Here is a 15614-nt window from a genome sequence, read left to right as displayed (position 1 = left end):
TTTTTTTTTTCCCCCTGTAAATTTTTGTTTTGTTATTGAGAGTATGCACAGTAAAACCCACACCAATCCAACAATTTCTAAAATGTTTACTCTTTTAAAACAATTCACGGGGAATGTGCTATTCCGTAAGGAACGCTAAGTGGTCCCCACTGGTTGGTTGGTTGGTTTTTAGAATATTGTGACAGGGGAGAGGTTTAGTCATTGGCTGACATGATAAGCTACTGCTCCTTCCCACTAGGGACTCTCATGCAGCACAGGTAAAAAAGGTGCTCGCTTTTTACCAGGAGAGAGAATTTGGGCCCTGCTAGTCTGTCCAGGTGTTTCCTGCCAATGGGCGTGTGCTACTTGGGAGGCATTCAGAGCTCTGGTTTTTTAAACTGAGATTTTAGTTCTGTTTTGTTTTTGTTTTGTTTTCTGTTTTTCCTCCATCCTGTTTTCCAGGGGGCCCTCGAGGAGCAGCTGGCCCTGACCGGGGATGGCGCCTACAATGCACACTTTGGAGAGAGCATCGCCAGTCTAGGTGACCTTGATGATGATGGGTTCCCAGGTCAGTGGTTCCCTCCTGCTGTGTATGGGAAACTGCCCCCACTGAATTGCAGCAGCCAGACTCTCACTTCACAACTCAATCAATGCTCCTGGCTCAGCCTGCTGGCGTCAGCTCCATCTGCATGCTCTGAGGAGGGATGGCTACTCTTAGTGGAGTTGGTCTCCACCTAGAAATTTAAGGCTCAGCTCTGAATTGCTGGTTGGGTTTCTGTGTAACCCTGTCTGTTCAGTTCATTGCTCTTTGCAGTGTGTTTAGGGTGGCAGTGAACCTTGGGACTGGTTCATCTGAGGACTTTGTGGCAGAGAAGTTTGAACCAGCTTCCTCTCTCCACAAACTCTTTTTGCTTCTGAGACTTTGACCCTCTACCATGTCCTTAGTGAAATCGAGTGAGAGGTGTATCATATGTTTTCTCTCCTCATAATGACAGCATGCTGGACTGACTTTCGAAATGGTGTGTGTGTGTCTGTTTATCTTTGGATAGTGTCGAGGACTGGCCTTGACAGGGGAGTTCGGTTCACGAAGTAGGGAGATCTGGGGGCGACAGAGACAGAAAAAGAGTACACACAAAAACGCAACGAGAGAAACAAAGAGACACTCCGAAACTAGAGTGGATGCAAAACTGACGGGCAGACCCTGGACTACAGGCATCGTGGCCCCTACAGGCAGTAATGCACAGCCAGCCCTGCAGGCAGTAATGCATGCAGGCTTCAGTCTGCACCCCCTTTTTATTTCAGGGAGGGGCTTTACACAAAGGCAGAAGGGGATTATTAAAACAGGGTACAGAAATGAAATGTGATTAATCGTTCAAAACAGGACACAATGATCTATAGGAACAAATTCTAAAACATAACATCACAAATTGTCTTGATAATCTAAATCCTTAATTTTCTAGAAATTCAAGCAAATTGTTATAAATTACTTTTTAGGTTTGAATCCCAAGGCAGCAGCTCAAGGTTTCTCCAGGCTAATTAACATACCTATAGCTCTTAATCTCTAATAGGTAAAGGTGAAAAGGATTCAAAAGGTCTAGAAGGAGTCCAGCTGTTTCAGCTACCTGGCCTAGGCTTGCAGGAGGAAGGAGGATGCCTAGGTTAATGGTTTGCACCTGGGGACGATTTGAGAAGGCTGTCACTATTGTTCCTTGAACAATATGCCAGAATTTGCCAATCTACTTTGAGTGAATTCCTTGGGCAGACTGTCTCCAGAGTTTCCCAGCAAACTTGCCTTTGGAACTTTTTACAGCCTCGACTTTAGGAGGGGTTTTTGTTTTAATACTTGTCCATGGGTATCAAGGGCTCATGTATTAAGTTAATATCAAACATAACTGAATAACTTGATAAAGAACAGTTTTGCCATGCTTGCCAGGTGGCCAGAGTTTGTTCCTCATAGAGATTTGTTCCCAGGACCTTATGCACTGCCAACACAGTGGAGACATTAAGAGAGGCACATAAGAAACCATTTTCTCAGAAGCTACAATTACTGGAGTTCAAAGCATAGAATGGATAATAGGACCAAAGAAAATTATACAGAGCTAGCCCCACAATGAGTTCGTAAAAGCCAATGAACCCAGGACATCCGGAGGTTACTTCTTTAGGCCCTCAGGGTCCCTGGCTAGCCATCCTGAGTGGGGCCATCGTGTAGGATTTTCGTCCATGACATAGGGCCTCAACACCTCAGTGATCGCGGTCCCCAACAGGATAGCAGTATTGTGAGAATTTTTGCTTCTTGCTGTACCTGTGTAATGGCTCCTTCTCTCACTGTGTGAGTACTTTATAGCCATTGGCACTGTGGGAGGCAGCTCTTGCCTCAGGCCAGATCCTCAGGCTCCCTTTGTAGCCTCATATCATGGGCAGGGAGAGCTTCTTTCAGAGAGTGAGTTCCTCGTCTTGAGTGAGATTGTGTGGGTGACATGTCTCTCACCCTTGCCTTCACTTATGCAAAGACATGACTTTTGTTAGAAGCAAAGGGAAAACCTTAAGGAAGCTGTAGACATTGTCCCAGAATTTGTCAACTTATGAGAGTAACATTTTTTTTTTTTTTTTTTCCCAGAATTTGTCAACTTATGAGAGTAACATTTTTTTTTTTTTTTTTTGTAAATTGAATGCCTTCTATAAATTTTCTTTAATTAGGAATCGAGTTGTTGTTGTTGTTATGCGCTGTGGAGTCAGTTCCGACTCATTGCGACCCTATACAGGGTTTCCAAGGCTGTAAATCTTTATGGGAGCAGAATCGAGTTGACTTTCTCATTATTCAGTAATCATCATATATAGAATTCACGTTTCTGACAAGACACAAATTAGAGTAGATTTTATATTTACATTTCATCTTTTGGTTGGGTAGAGAGCTTTCTGGAACAAAACTCTTCTCAGCTTCTCTAGTTTTCTTTCTACTAAAAGACTGTTCTAGTTACCTACTGCTGCTATAAGAAAACTATCACAAGTGGATGACTTTAACAAACAGAATAAAAATGTATTCTCTCAAAATTTTGAAAGCTAGACGTTTGAATTCAAGGGGTCAGCTCTAGGGGGAGACTTTCTTTATCTGTTGGTTCACAGTTTAGGAGAGAGTACTTGTCTACACTTTGCCTCTGTGGGTCTGAGATTCTTTGGAGTTCTCCATGTGTCTTGGCATCAGTCTTCCCCCAGAACTAGGAGCTTCTCATCACAGGGCCCAGGCCCAAAGGACTCACTGCACTCCTAGATCTTATTCTTTCTTGGTGGTAGAAGATACTTTTTCCTTTGCTCTCTTCTCTCTCTTTCATCTCTTGTAAGAGAAAAGGTGATACAGCACCCACCCCCACCATGAAAATCCCCTGACATGGATCAGGACTGTGACCTGAATAAAGATGCTGTACCGTCTCCCTCCACCCTCCATCTCCTTAAACCTGATTGGCTGTTCACATCATGGGGGAATTACTGCATCATTATATAACTGCCAAATTACATCATTACCTAACTGCCAAAACCACTAAGAATCATGACCTAGACGAGTTGACATATATTTGGGTGGGGGTGGGGGGGCACAATTCAACATATGTCAGAGACCATGTGCTTAAGTTAATGATTGAATAATCAATAACCAAGAACTTTCTGGTATCGGAATTAGGCACTCACCCTTATACTCATGTTATTCCGCGTCACTTTTCTAACCAACAGCTGTTTGTCTCCCCTCAGATGTGGCCATTGGCGCACCCAAGGAGGATGACTTCGCAGGGGCAGTATATATCTACCATGGTGATGCCAGTGGGATAGTCCGTCAGTACTCAATGGTAATTGGTGTCAAAGTGACATAGAAGTTGTTTGTCCATTCAGTGTGCAGACATGTACAAAATCTTAACTATGTGTCAGACCCTGGGGGTACATAGAACATACATGGCTCCTGCTTTCAGCCTTCCCATGCTCTAGTAACCAAATAGGTACCATCGATACTGTTCATTAAGAACAAAAACAGCCAGTAGAATCCTGAGTTTACTCACATAAAGTCAGGGATATGAAGTCTTGGCTTCTAACTACAAAAGGCTATGTCCAAATTTTATCATTTTGAGTAAAGCTGTTTATTTAAGAGGAGATTTTCTTTTCTTGGCTACTCCTCTGAGGTCAACCACATGCGTTAGACCAAAAGAGTATGATTGGAGATGTAATCTAAAGAGGCAATGGCCCCTAAAAGAGAGGCCGTATCACGGAACTGTTGTCACACTTGGCATCAAACCCAGAAGCTTGTCACAGCTCTGGCCTTGCGACCCAGACTTGGGAACATGGAAGTGGTGAGTTCTGTTTTTTTTGCTGTATCAGCTTGGTGTTCAATCTTGCTGATGGTGTCAAGCTCAGTCCATGGGAAAAAAGGAAGTCACACTCTTGACAGAAGCATTGTCAGGATATTTGTGGACGTTCGTAATTAGAGTGGAACAGGCCTAAGTCTTTCTCCCAATGGGTCCATGACAAAGAGGGATTAAGCACAAATCGGGAACATTTCAATCAGCAAATATTTACTGGTTGAGCACTTATTGTATGCTATACAATATATTTGTATATTGTATATATACAAAAAAATAAACTTACAGTATATTTGTATAGCATACAGTATATTTGTATACAATATATTTGTATAGCGTACAGTAAGTTTATTTTTCTCATCACAAAGAAGCTTGCTTAAACAAGCCCCTTATCTTGATCATGGCTAAGGAAGCAGAACTTTTAACTGAGTCTTTTCTTTGGCTATGAAATGATGTAGTAGTAAAGCATCCAGCCCCGTTCATGTACCAAAGTCTCTGGGTAAGCTAAAAGACTTAGTTTACAAATTAATTTTAGGAGGTAGAATGTAAACCTCTTGGCTCCTGGTGTGGCACTGTAGGATCAACACTGGAATGTGAAGCACAAGGTTGGCAGTTCAAATCCACCAGCTACTGTTTGGAAACCCTTTATTGGGTCACTAAGATTTGAAATTGACTCGATGGCACTTAACAACAACACCATGTAAACTGAAGTACAATTTATATATTCTTCAATTGTTCTTTCCTGCTGTAGGAATCAGGTAGCTGACTGAAGGTTGAGGATGGTTGGCTGGTTTGTTACCAGTGGAACTTTGGGTTCCATCTCTTAAGGCCCCTCTGCTCAGCTCAGTTTCAAGCCTACTAGAGCATGCTTCTGGAGTTTCAGGACAAGCTCCACAATATGTACTCTACCCCTTGCATTCCTCCTACAACAGCCATGTGAGATGGGCACATTGATCATCTCTCCTTTATCTCTGAGGCAATACAGCACAGGGGGGTTATTTCACTTGCCCAGGGTCACCAGCTAGTAAGCGGCAGTATGGATGACTCCCAAACCTTTTTATTGTAGCTGCCACCTTCAACTCCACACTGGAAACCTAAACACTAAGGGAAGCCCAGTAGGCGAGCTTGTGGGGCCATGTAAATTGAAGGTAGTTCAGTGGCAGAAATCTCACCTTCATGGAGCCCTGGGGTGGCGCTGTGGGTTAATGAGCTAGACCACAAGGTCAGTTTGAACTGTCAGGTTGGTGGTTCAAACTCACTGGCTGCTCGTCAGAAACCCTATACAGGATGGCTATGAGTCGGAACTGACTCCACAGCACTTAACAACAGTAGCATGTGGAAGACCCAGGTTCGCTTTCCAGACTATGCCCTTCATGTGCACCCACCTCCCTTCTGTCTGTGGTGGCTTGCGTGCAGCTGTGATGTTGAGCAGGTTTCACGGAGCTTCTAGACAAAGCTGGCTTAAGAAAAGAGGCCTGGTGAGCTACTGCCAAAAATCAGCCAATGACAAATCTGTGGACCCTAACATTCTGATCCACAAGTGGTCAGGGGCATGGCACAGGTCTGGAAAGACAGCCTTTCATTCCATTGTGAATGGGGTCACCATGAGTTGGGGTCCAACTTCATGATCACTAACAATAAATGTAAGGGTGTCCACCATGAGGCATACTCTGAGGCTTTTTTTATCTACATTAGAAATAAACAACAAAAATCAGTATCGGGAACAGTAACCCCTTAGGTAATTTAGCTATGGTAGAAGAAAGAGGGTTTTGAGCACAGTGAGAGGACACATCTGTGTCACCAGAGCTGCCCTTTTCTGGGCCAGAGACACTGTTCACAATGAAGTAAGCTGCAAACTATTGAGAGTGTCAGTCCTCAGCAGGCTGATCAGGCCTCGGTCGGGGTCATCCTCCACGCATCCTCCTGGAAGCTTGGTCCAGGGCCTCGGAAGCTAATCACACAGACAGGCAACCTGTGAAGGGATGGTACTTCCCTCCTCCCCAGGCCGAGGCCTTCCAATGTTTTGTTTTGTTGCTGGGTGGAATCCCTGCAGAGAATTGAAGTACACATTTTGTGGTTAGCCTGGAGTGTCCTTGGTAGGAAGCAGGGATCAGCATCTGGAACCGTCCCGCCTTTGTCAGCAGGCACGCTGACATTCTCACATTGACAGAGAGAAGTGGTTTTGTGCTCTTAAAAAAAAAAACCAAAACCAAACACCAAAAGTACCAAGACCAAAAATTGAAGCAGCTATGATGATTATACTTTTCCAAGCTGCTAATATGTGTATGATAAGGTCACTGATTAAGAAAGTAATAAGAACCCTTTAATTCTTCTGGACCCAGGTCCTAGGACAGAGCAGGCATTGTGTGGGTGAACTAGAGGAAGAATTCTCCAATTCCAGAAGAAATCTCTGGGCAATGCAATTGCTTTTCTTTGGCCCAGATTGGTATTATTTCTGCTGCATAAATAGTGAGATCAGGGGCCCAACTTCTTCCACATTCCTCTTTAACTCTTTCCTCTTCCTCATGTTCATGACGAAGAGTGTTGACTTTAAGATCCTTGTGTGCCTTTCTCCATTCTAAAGCCCTCTGGGCATGTGCTGGCGGCTTCTGTGATCTTTCTACTGCCTTAGCGGACAGTGTGTATAAACCTGGTCAAGTGGGGGTTTTCCAAGGCTCCTGGTTTTCATTTAGGGTTATTAGCACTGAGCAGACTTATCTTCCTGGCTTTATAGCATAATGGCCTGCAGATGTCTGTGGGATAACTTGAACCTGCATCGCCACCCCCAAATGGTCCACCCCTTCACTCTTCTCTCTCGTCCCAGCCGCAGCAGAGCTGGCAGAGACAGTCCCAGAGCAAGCTGCTGCCAATGTTCTCAGACTTTAGAGCTGCGACGGTCTGCGTGACATGGTTTTGAAGAACGTTTGTAAAACGCGTACGTGTTTGTTTAGTTGGAGCCATGTGGGATGTGGGCATTGACTGTTAGCAACAGAATTTCTTTGGTGTTTCCTACAGTATTCTGATTTGTATTTTGATTCTCTGCATGTTTCCTGTGGCTTAATTGAAAATGGCAAGCGGTCTTCTCAGATCATTTCAAGGAGGGCCATTTGCAGTTAATCGTCTTCTGGCAGTGAAGAGTGTGGCTCTGGTGTCTCTCTCTGTGGATCCTGTGGAAACTCTCCTCCCCCCATTGGTGACTTCTCTGCAGGGTGACTCAGTAAGGAAAAGGATAAGGAAGTAAAGTCCAAAGTTAGCCCCTGAATCTCTATAAACTTTGGTTCTGTCGTACAAAAACAAAAGCATTTCTGTAGGCCTCCACCTTGAGAGCATTAAGAAGTCAGTCTCCCCAAGAAAACTGTGAAGATAAAGGGAAGAAGGGACAGGTCAGTTTCCGGAATATGGGACTTTTCTGACTCAGGAAGTTGGGTACTTTTGTGATCCCCTTTGTATGTAAACCGCTTTACACAGACTGCTTCCACGTAAGGAAGCCTGGCTGTACAACAGATACTTGTGAACCACTGCAGCATGTGTTAATGTGTTGAACTTAATGGTGAATGAAAAGCAAGCACTAATGTTGGTACACTCCAGGGGTGGAGCCTGTATTTTAAGGAGGAAGGCTGAGCGTCAGAGTTTAATAATTTCCTACTGTTTATAAAAGGTTCAGAACCTGGGGGTTTAAGATGTTAAGTGTTGTTTGGTCAGTTTTAGCTCATAGAGACCTTGTATAGGGTTTTGAGGAGTGACTGGTGGGTTTGAACCACCAACTTTGCAGTTAGCTGTCCAGTGCTTATTCTACAGTGCTTTACCAGAACTCCAACTACACTTGCTGTTGTTGTTGTTGTTAAGTTCTGCTGCTCGTCAACTCTGACTCATAGTGACCCTGTATAGAGTTTCCAAGGAGAGGCTGGTGAGTTTGGACCACAGACTTTGTGGTTCAAACTGACCATGCAGTTGGGTTCTTACCCTATAGCTCCACACCAGGACTCCTCAGATAAACTAAGTAAAGGTATTGAATCCTGCTGTGATCAGCTGCTAGAGATTGGTGGTTTGAACCCACTTAACAGTTCCTTGGAAGAAATGCCTAGCGAACTGCTTCCGTAAGATTACAGCAGATGACAACACCACCACCAAAAAACACCACCTTATGGAGCAGTTCTGTTCGGGAACACCTGGATTTGCTATGAGTTGCAGTGGTCTTGATGGAAATGGCTTTTTGTTTCATGTAAAAGTTAGGAGCCGATAGATTCTTTGTGACTTAATTGAGAGGTGATTTCCAGATCGTCATCTTTTCCAGCTGAATGTGTTAATTATCTGTCCATCTAGGGAGAGACCCTTTAATGAGTGCCCCTTAGGAGATGTGTGTTAAATGTTTAGTCAATATCTGGGTAGAGAGAGATAAGGCAAATATGTCCTTAGCATTTTCCTAAGATGTTAAGTGCTGCAGAGGTGATTCCGAGGCATATCATCTCTACAGAAACATATCACTTCTGTTTCAAAGGACTTCCTGGTGCGTTTGAACTGCCTACCATGTGGTTAGCAGTCCAGTGCTTATCCTACAGCGCCACACCAGGTTAAATATACTAGTATAAAAACAAAACCTTCACTAAAGATGCAAGATAACTTTGCTCATCTTGAACCTCAACATGTCAAAACTGTATCACAACAGTGGGAATCCACCAGCCTCACTGAGGGAGAAACATGAGGCTTCCTGCTCTTGTTAAGATTTGTAGCCTTGGAAACCCTACACAGGATTGCTATGAGTCTGAATGCACTTGGTGGAACGTCACAACTGCCTGCCACCACCATGTGCTCTTCAACAGTCTGCTAGATACCTCCCCCTTATCAGAATTAGAGCTATTTTTTTTTTTCTTTCAGTAATTTCAATACCAAGTGTCCTAGTGAAGCTGAGATAAAAGGGTCAAGAGTTTTTATTTGTGACTCTGATCCCATCCGGTGACTCAATTTCCCTATGGTTTGTTTTAGAAACTGTCTGGGCGGAAGATAAATCCAGTTCTACGGATGTTTGGTCAGTCCATATCAGGAGGCGTTGATATGGATGGAAATGGCTATCCCGGTAAGCTATTTTTCTTTAATGTAACATGAGATAAAGTAAGATAAATGCAGGAGGCAGAATAATTTGCAGTCTGTTCAGCAGTCATTATATCCGTTGATGACTAGTAAAAGCCATATGATACTAGTATGTGGGTGTTTTTTCTGGTGTTTGATTTTAAAGGAAAAATAATAATGAACTTTATTTTGGGGTTTTAAGATGATCTAGTGGGAAGAATTTAAACATCAGGAGGGTGGAGTTTTATAGACATTTCGGTGGCAGTATTCTTTCCAATGAAGAAAAAGTTTTGTCCATGTTTGAAGGTTTAAACCGCAGAATAAAATGCAGGAAATTTGGGATGAGTATTTTGGTTTTTTTTTAAAAACCATTTTTAGAGGCTTCTGATTTTTAGTATGAGAGCGGGGAGAGCTAATCAATACGTTTCCCACCCCACCCCTAAACAAGTTACTGAAAGGTCTGATGGGCAAGCACTGTTCACGACTGGCTGGCTTGTCTTCAGGGTTAATTAATGACTTGTGGTCACTGAGACTAATTGAATAAAACTGTTTGATTTTAAATTCCAACCCCAAGTGATATTCCATTTAAGTAAAATTGCCCAGGCAATGGGTTAGTTGTTCCTTAGGCATTTGAAGAGATGGAGTGGGGTCAGGTGAGGAAACAAATAAAGAATGTGAGAAAATTCTAAATCATTATGGAATTCAGAAAAAAAAAAAAAATCCCTGAAAATGTAGGTCAACTTGCCTTTGAGAAAACTTGTCTTTCAAATGCCTTGGACAGGTCTCAGGCACTCAGACAACAAATACAGTTCTGCAGGGGAACACCAGCTCTTGTTTCTTATGGACAGGAGTTTGTATCTTCCTTGGCGACTTTTTAGAACCACAAACAGCAAGGGCTCAGTGCTGGGGAGTTTGTCCCAAGACAGACCCTCATGGGTCTTTTTAAGTTGATAAGGCAGTTCTGAGCAATTCATGGTCATCTCTAAATAATACTTTATATTGGATTAGCACAAATTGCTTCCATCTGTGATGTTTGTCTTCTAGTAAACTCAGTAGGTGGGTACCGATGGGATATTCTCCATGCTTTATAGACAAGGAAACTGAGAGGACAAGGGCTGACCTGAGATCCCATGATGGACATGGACCCAGGCTTCCCAGCAGTCCAGCTGCTTCCCTTTAAATACAACACAGGTCTGCTTGTATCTCACATCGGCTTCTGAGTTTTTTATGTTGCATTTTTCATAAATGGATGACAAATTCATCATCGATTTAAAAACTTCAAATATCAAAATTAATTTTTAAAGATTATTTGAAGATAGCAAGCAGCACACCAGAGTGTACTGTGTAGCACTGTAATTCATGCAAGGAACCCTAGTGGGACTGTCGGGGAAGCACCCCAAAGATTGAGGTTTAAACCTACCAGCTGTCTGAGGGAGAAAGAAGAGGCTTTCTGCTCTGGTAAAGATGTATAGCCTTGGACATCCTGCCCAGGGTTGCTATGAGTTGCAGTGGATTTGAATTTGGTTTGATTATGCATGCATCTTCTCTGTGCCTATCCTTAATAAGGACCTCATATGTCAGCCTTCTTTTGGTGGCCTACAAACTCATACCCTTGAATTCATCTGCTTGATTCTGTAAAGTAGCAGTGGAAATCCCAGGGCTAAGGTAGTTAGTTACATTAGGGGACAGAAAGACAGGAGGTAGAATATTTCAGTGGGAAAGGTTTGAGTTTTGCATCAGAAGGCTGGGCTTTACAGACATTTCTGTGGCAGAAATATCAATGAAAGATATTTAGGAATAAACATCATTGTGCCAGTTAACACTTGTGTCCTGGCTTACACTTTATCAGGTATTTTCTTGCATGGTATATGAGTTGAATATCAACTTTTGAAGCAGATGTTTGTGAGTTATGAGTCATTTCTGACTCTTAGTGATTCTATGGGACAGAATAGAATGTCCCATAGGGTTTCCTAGGCGGTAATCTTGTGTCTTGGATGAGTTACAGCCAGGAGGCTCCTTAGAATCAAGGATAGTGAGACATTATTGTTGTTGTTAAGTGCCGTCGAGTCGGTTCTGACCCATAGTGACCCTGAACAGAGTTTCCGAGGCTGTAAATCTTTACGGGAGCAGAAAGCCTCAGCTTTCTCCCACGGAGCAACTGGTAGTTTCGAACTGCTGACCTTGTGGTTCGCAGCCCAATTCGTAACCACTTTGCTACCAGAGCTCCTTTAGTGAGACATAGTCTAACTTATTTTGAATATGTTAGCAGAAGGAACATACTGGGTAAAGTCTAGAGGGTCAGCTAAACAGAGGAACATCTTCAACAAGATGGATCGAGAAAATAGGTACAACAGTGGGCCCAAACGTATCAACCACTGTGGGACCGCCGTACGACTGGACAGTGTTTCATCCTGCTGTACGTAGCGTCACTAAGAGTCAGAACTGAATAGCCACAGTAATTTTTATGGGAGCACATCTTTAGGTCTTAACCTTCTGCAGAGCTGCTGGCGAGTTTGTGTAAACCGCTGACCTCTTGGTTAGCAGCCACGTGCTTAATAAACCATTGTACCACCGGGTTCCTTTTAGAGAAGATAAAACAACAACAAAATCCCACTATCGTCAAGTCTATTCTGACTCTTAATGACTCTCTATAGGGATTCCAAGGCTGTAAATCTTTATGGGAGCCCAAAGCCTCATTTTCCTCCCAAGGAGTGACTTGTGGATTTGGACTGCTGACTCTGTGGTTAGCAGTCCAGTACTTATCCTACAGTGCCACCAGGCTTCCTCCGAAGAAGATTAGAAAAACCCCACAAAAACCACTGCCATCAAGTCAGTTCCGACTCGGTTTTGACTCATAGCAACTCTGTCTGTATAGGGTTTCCCAGACTGTAAGTCTTTAAAGGAGCTGAAAGCCTCATCTTTTTCCCAGGGAACAGCTGGTGGGTTTGAACTGCCAATCCTGTGGTTAGCATTCCCGTGCCTATCTTACATTGCCACCAGGGCTCCTTTAAAGAAGATTTGTTTTGTTGCTGTTAAGTGCTGTCAAGTTGGTTCCAGCTCATAGTGACCTGGTATAGGGTTTCCAAGGAGTGGTTGGTGAATTTGAACCACTGACCTTGTGGTTCCAACCGACCTTGTGGTCCTGTGCTAATCCTACAGTGTCAGGATAATTATCCTCATTTTATAGACAAGGGAACTAACTGTGTGAGAGGCCGAGTGACTCTCAGGTCCTATTGGGTGAGTGGTAGAGTGCTGAGGTGCTCTACAAGACCTAAAACTCTTCCCAGGAGGTAGTTAATTCCAGGCATCCCTCTCTAATTTAGCACTGCCCAACAGAAATAGAATGTGAGCTGCAAATGTAATTTAAAAATTTCCAGGAACCACACTAAAAAGTAGAAGGAAACAAGTCAAATTAATTTAAAAAATATTATTTAGCCTAATGTACCCAATATATTATAATTTCAAATTGTCATCAATATAAAGATTATTAGTGCGATAGTTAACTTTTCTTGGTACTGGATCTTTGAGATCCAGTGTGTGTTTGATATTCTCCTACCCACATGTGGAGATTATCTGGCTGCCTTATGAGACAGTGCATCTCTGATTCTTACCAAAGTTTTATATAGCCCGCAAGGTGCGGCTCCTTTGCTGTAGAGCACTTTGCCTTGCCACATGGTGGGTGGAGACAGGCCTCAGCAAGATTCTGAATGCTGTGACTGCTTGTTTTCAGATGTGACTATTGGAGCCTTCATGTCCGACAGCGTGGTCCTTCTAAGGTGAGCTGCTTCATTTGTGCTTCTTGGATTACGTTCTACATGGTGGAGGGGTGGAGACACAGGGGAAGTATTTGCCATTAGTCAGCTCTCCCTCAGTCCTGTGTCCTGAAAGCTGGAGGTGCTTAGTTGGTGGGAATGTGACTTATATTTTCTCCATTATGGTTCCCCTTCCTCTATTACAACTGGTGGACGTCAAATAACTTACAACCCAGGCAGGGTGTGGGTGTGAGCCCTAGTGGTTGCCACATTTGTTCATGGATAGCTCCTTCCATTCTTGTCTTATATAAGGCATCCTCTGTGGGGGCCTACCCTAAAAAACCCAACAACTCCAGTGTTGTCCAGTGAATTCTGACGTAACAGAGACCAGGTAAGACAGAGTAGAATGGCTCCTTAGGATTTCTGGGACTAAAGCTTTCTCCTGTGGAACGGCTATGGGTTTGAACTGCCAGTCTTCCGGTTAGCAGCCCATCGCTTAACGCACTGTGACACCAGGGTGCTAAAAGAACTGGGAAATATGAGGGAACTGCATCCATTTCACCCCACACTTTTTGAGGCTGCCTTGTCGAGTCCTGCCCATCTCTTCTGTCCCTATACCCTGAATCCTTACCTCCAGTCATTCCTCAAGCATAGCTCCAGAGGGGCCCGTGCACTGGGTTCAACCATGACCTGGAACTTTTGTGATGGCCGTGAGCTCAATCCCAGTGCTTGGTGAAGTCCATGCAGTCTGGAGTCTCTCCTTACCAAGGCCACTGGGCTTGCCATCTCCAAGTGTTTCTGACGACTGAGTCAGAGGAGGCAGAGTTACATTTTGGAGAAGGAGTCAGCACTTAGGTTTTGTTAATAACCTCGTGGCAGAATGTTCTAAAATAAAGTAATTGGATCTGAGAGCTGGAAGGGGTTTCAGAGGCACTGACTCCCACACCCCAGAGTCTTCTCATTCAGCAGTGCCTCCTCTGGGTCACATAGCCTCTTCTTGGGTAAGGTGTCCATCTGGATGAAGATTTAATAACTGGAGAAACAACTTCCAGAGAACTCTGCATAGTACTGTGACTTGTTGATGAAGCAGGACAGTCTTGAGGTTAAGAGTGTGAACTCTAGGCCCAAAGGCCTGGGTTCCAAACACAATATGCTATTTCTAGATGAGCTTCCCAGGCAGACCCCCTAGCCTATTTCTGGATTCTTGTCTGTTTATTATTGTTGTTAAGTGCTGTTGAGTCAACACCAACTCATAGCAACCCAGTAGTGGGTTTCCAATGAGTAGCTGGTGGTTTTGAACCACAGATCTTGCAGTTAGCAGTCCAATGCTTATCCTGTAATGCCACACCAGGACTCATCTGTTTAGTTGTATATAATGGTCTTACTTTGTGAGATTCATCCGAGAACTATATGAGTTAATTCATACAAAATTCTTAGAACAGTGCCTGTATAAAATGCTCATTAAATGTCAGCAATTCTTACATAAATTAAGTTGAGCTTTGTTGTTGTTGTTGTTATGTGACGTGGAGTCGGTTCCGACTCATAGTGACCCTGTACAGGGTTTCCGAGGTTGTTAATCTTTACGGGAGCAGAACGCCTCATCTTTCTCCTGCGGAGTAGCTGGTAGTTTTGAACTGCTGACCTTGTGGTTTGCAGCCCGTTTCGTAACCACTATGCTAAAGTTGAGCTTTACCTTCTTAAAATTCTGCCTGAAGCTTCTGGGTGGTGCAAATGGCTGATGTGTTCACCTGCTAACTGAGAAATTGGAGGTTGGTGTCTACACAGAGGCATCTTGGAAGAAAAGCGTGGTGATCCATTTCCCAAACCTTTGCCACTGAGAGCCCTATGCTACACAATGCTACTCTGATGCACGTGGTTACTTGTGTTGGTGGTGTTGTCTATGACAAATGGTAAGGTTCTGCTTACCAGTTCTGGTCCTTCTACACAGCAGAAATTTAGTATCTGAAGGCAGCAATTGTGTCCCTGAGGTGGGGACTTCACTGAGATCAGACCCCCGGAGTTCCTTTCATTATTCCCTCATGTGACTGGATTTTACTTTCCTCATCTTCCTGTTTTCCTCATTCTGGGTTGAGTTTTCAAGCTGTTCATTAAACCAGCTTTCCTGGCTCCAAAGAATTGAGATTAGATTTGGAAAGCTGGTAGCTCTTATTGGTTTCTTCATATTATCATATTTACTCTAATCACCATCTTGGCTCCTCACTCTGGTTTGTCAGACCTCCTCTGGAATATAACAAGCTCGTTGGTTTCATGTGGTTAAAAACAGGCCCTGTTAAAACCAGCAGCACTAGGTTTAAGGTACCTCATGTATAATTTGGTTTCTCATAACTCTTACACTTTATCAACTTCTGGCTGTGAACTCGAACACAAAAGGGCTTTAATTTTTCCTTCCTTTGTGATGAGGTATCAGATTTCTCCAGAAGTTTTTCTCTTGTTGTTGGGTGCTATAAACTCATTT

General features: G+C 43.5%; 1 protein-coding gene across 1 annotated transcript in view; it reads left to right on the top strand.

Moving 5' to 3' along the window:
• Positions 1 to 15614, top strand: part of ITGA9 (integrin, alpha 9) — a 497442-nt gene that overhangs the window by 103235 nt on the left and 378593 nt on the right. The window contains exons 10-13 of the mRNA XM_006869158.1: positions 442 to 547; positions 3721 to 3815; positions 9303 to 9393; positions 13117 to 13162. Coding sequence (XP_006869220.1) covers positions 442 to 547; positions 3721 to 3815; positions 9303 to 9393; positions 13117 to 13162 — 338 coding nt within the window. The remainder of the gene's footprint in view (positions 1 to 441; positions 548 to 3720; positions 3816 to 9302; positions 9394 to 13116; positions 13163 to 15614) is intronic.

Source organism: Chrysochloris asiatica, unplaced genomic scaffold (genome assembly GCF_000296735.1).
Source record: "Chrysochloris asiatica unplaced genomic scaffold, ChrAsi1.0 scaffold00127, whole genome shotgun sequence".
Taxonomy (NCBI): domain Eukaryota; kingdom Metazoa; phylum Chordata; class Mammalia; order Afrosoricida; family Chrysochloridae; genus Chrysochloris; species Chrysochloris asiatica.
Note: the sequence above shows the minus strand (reverse complement) of the source record. Positions and strands in the feature narration are given on the sequence as shown.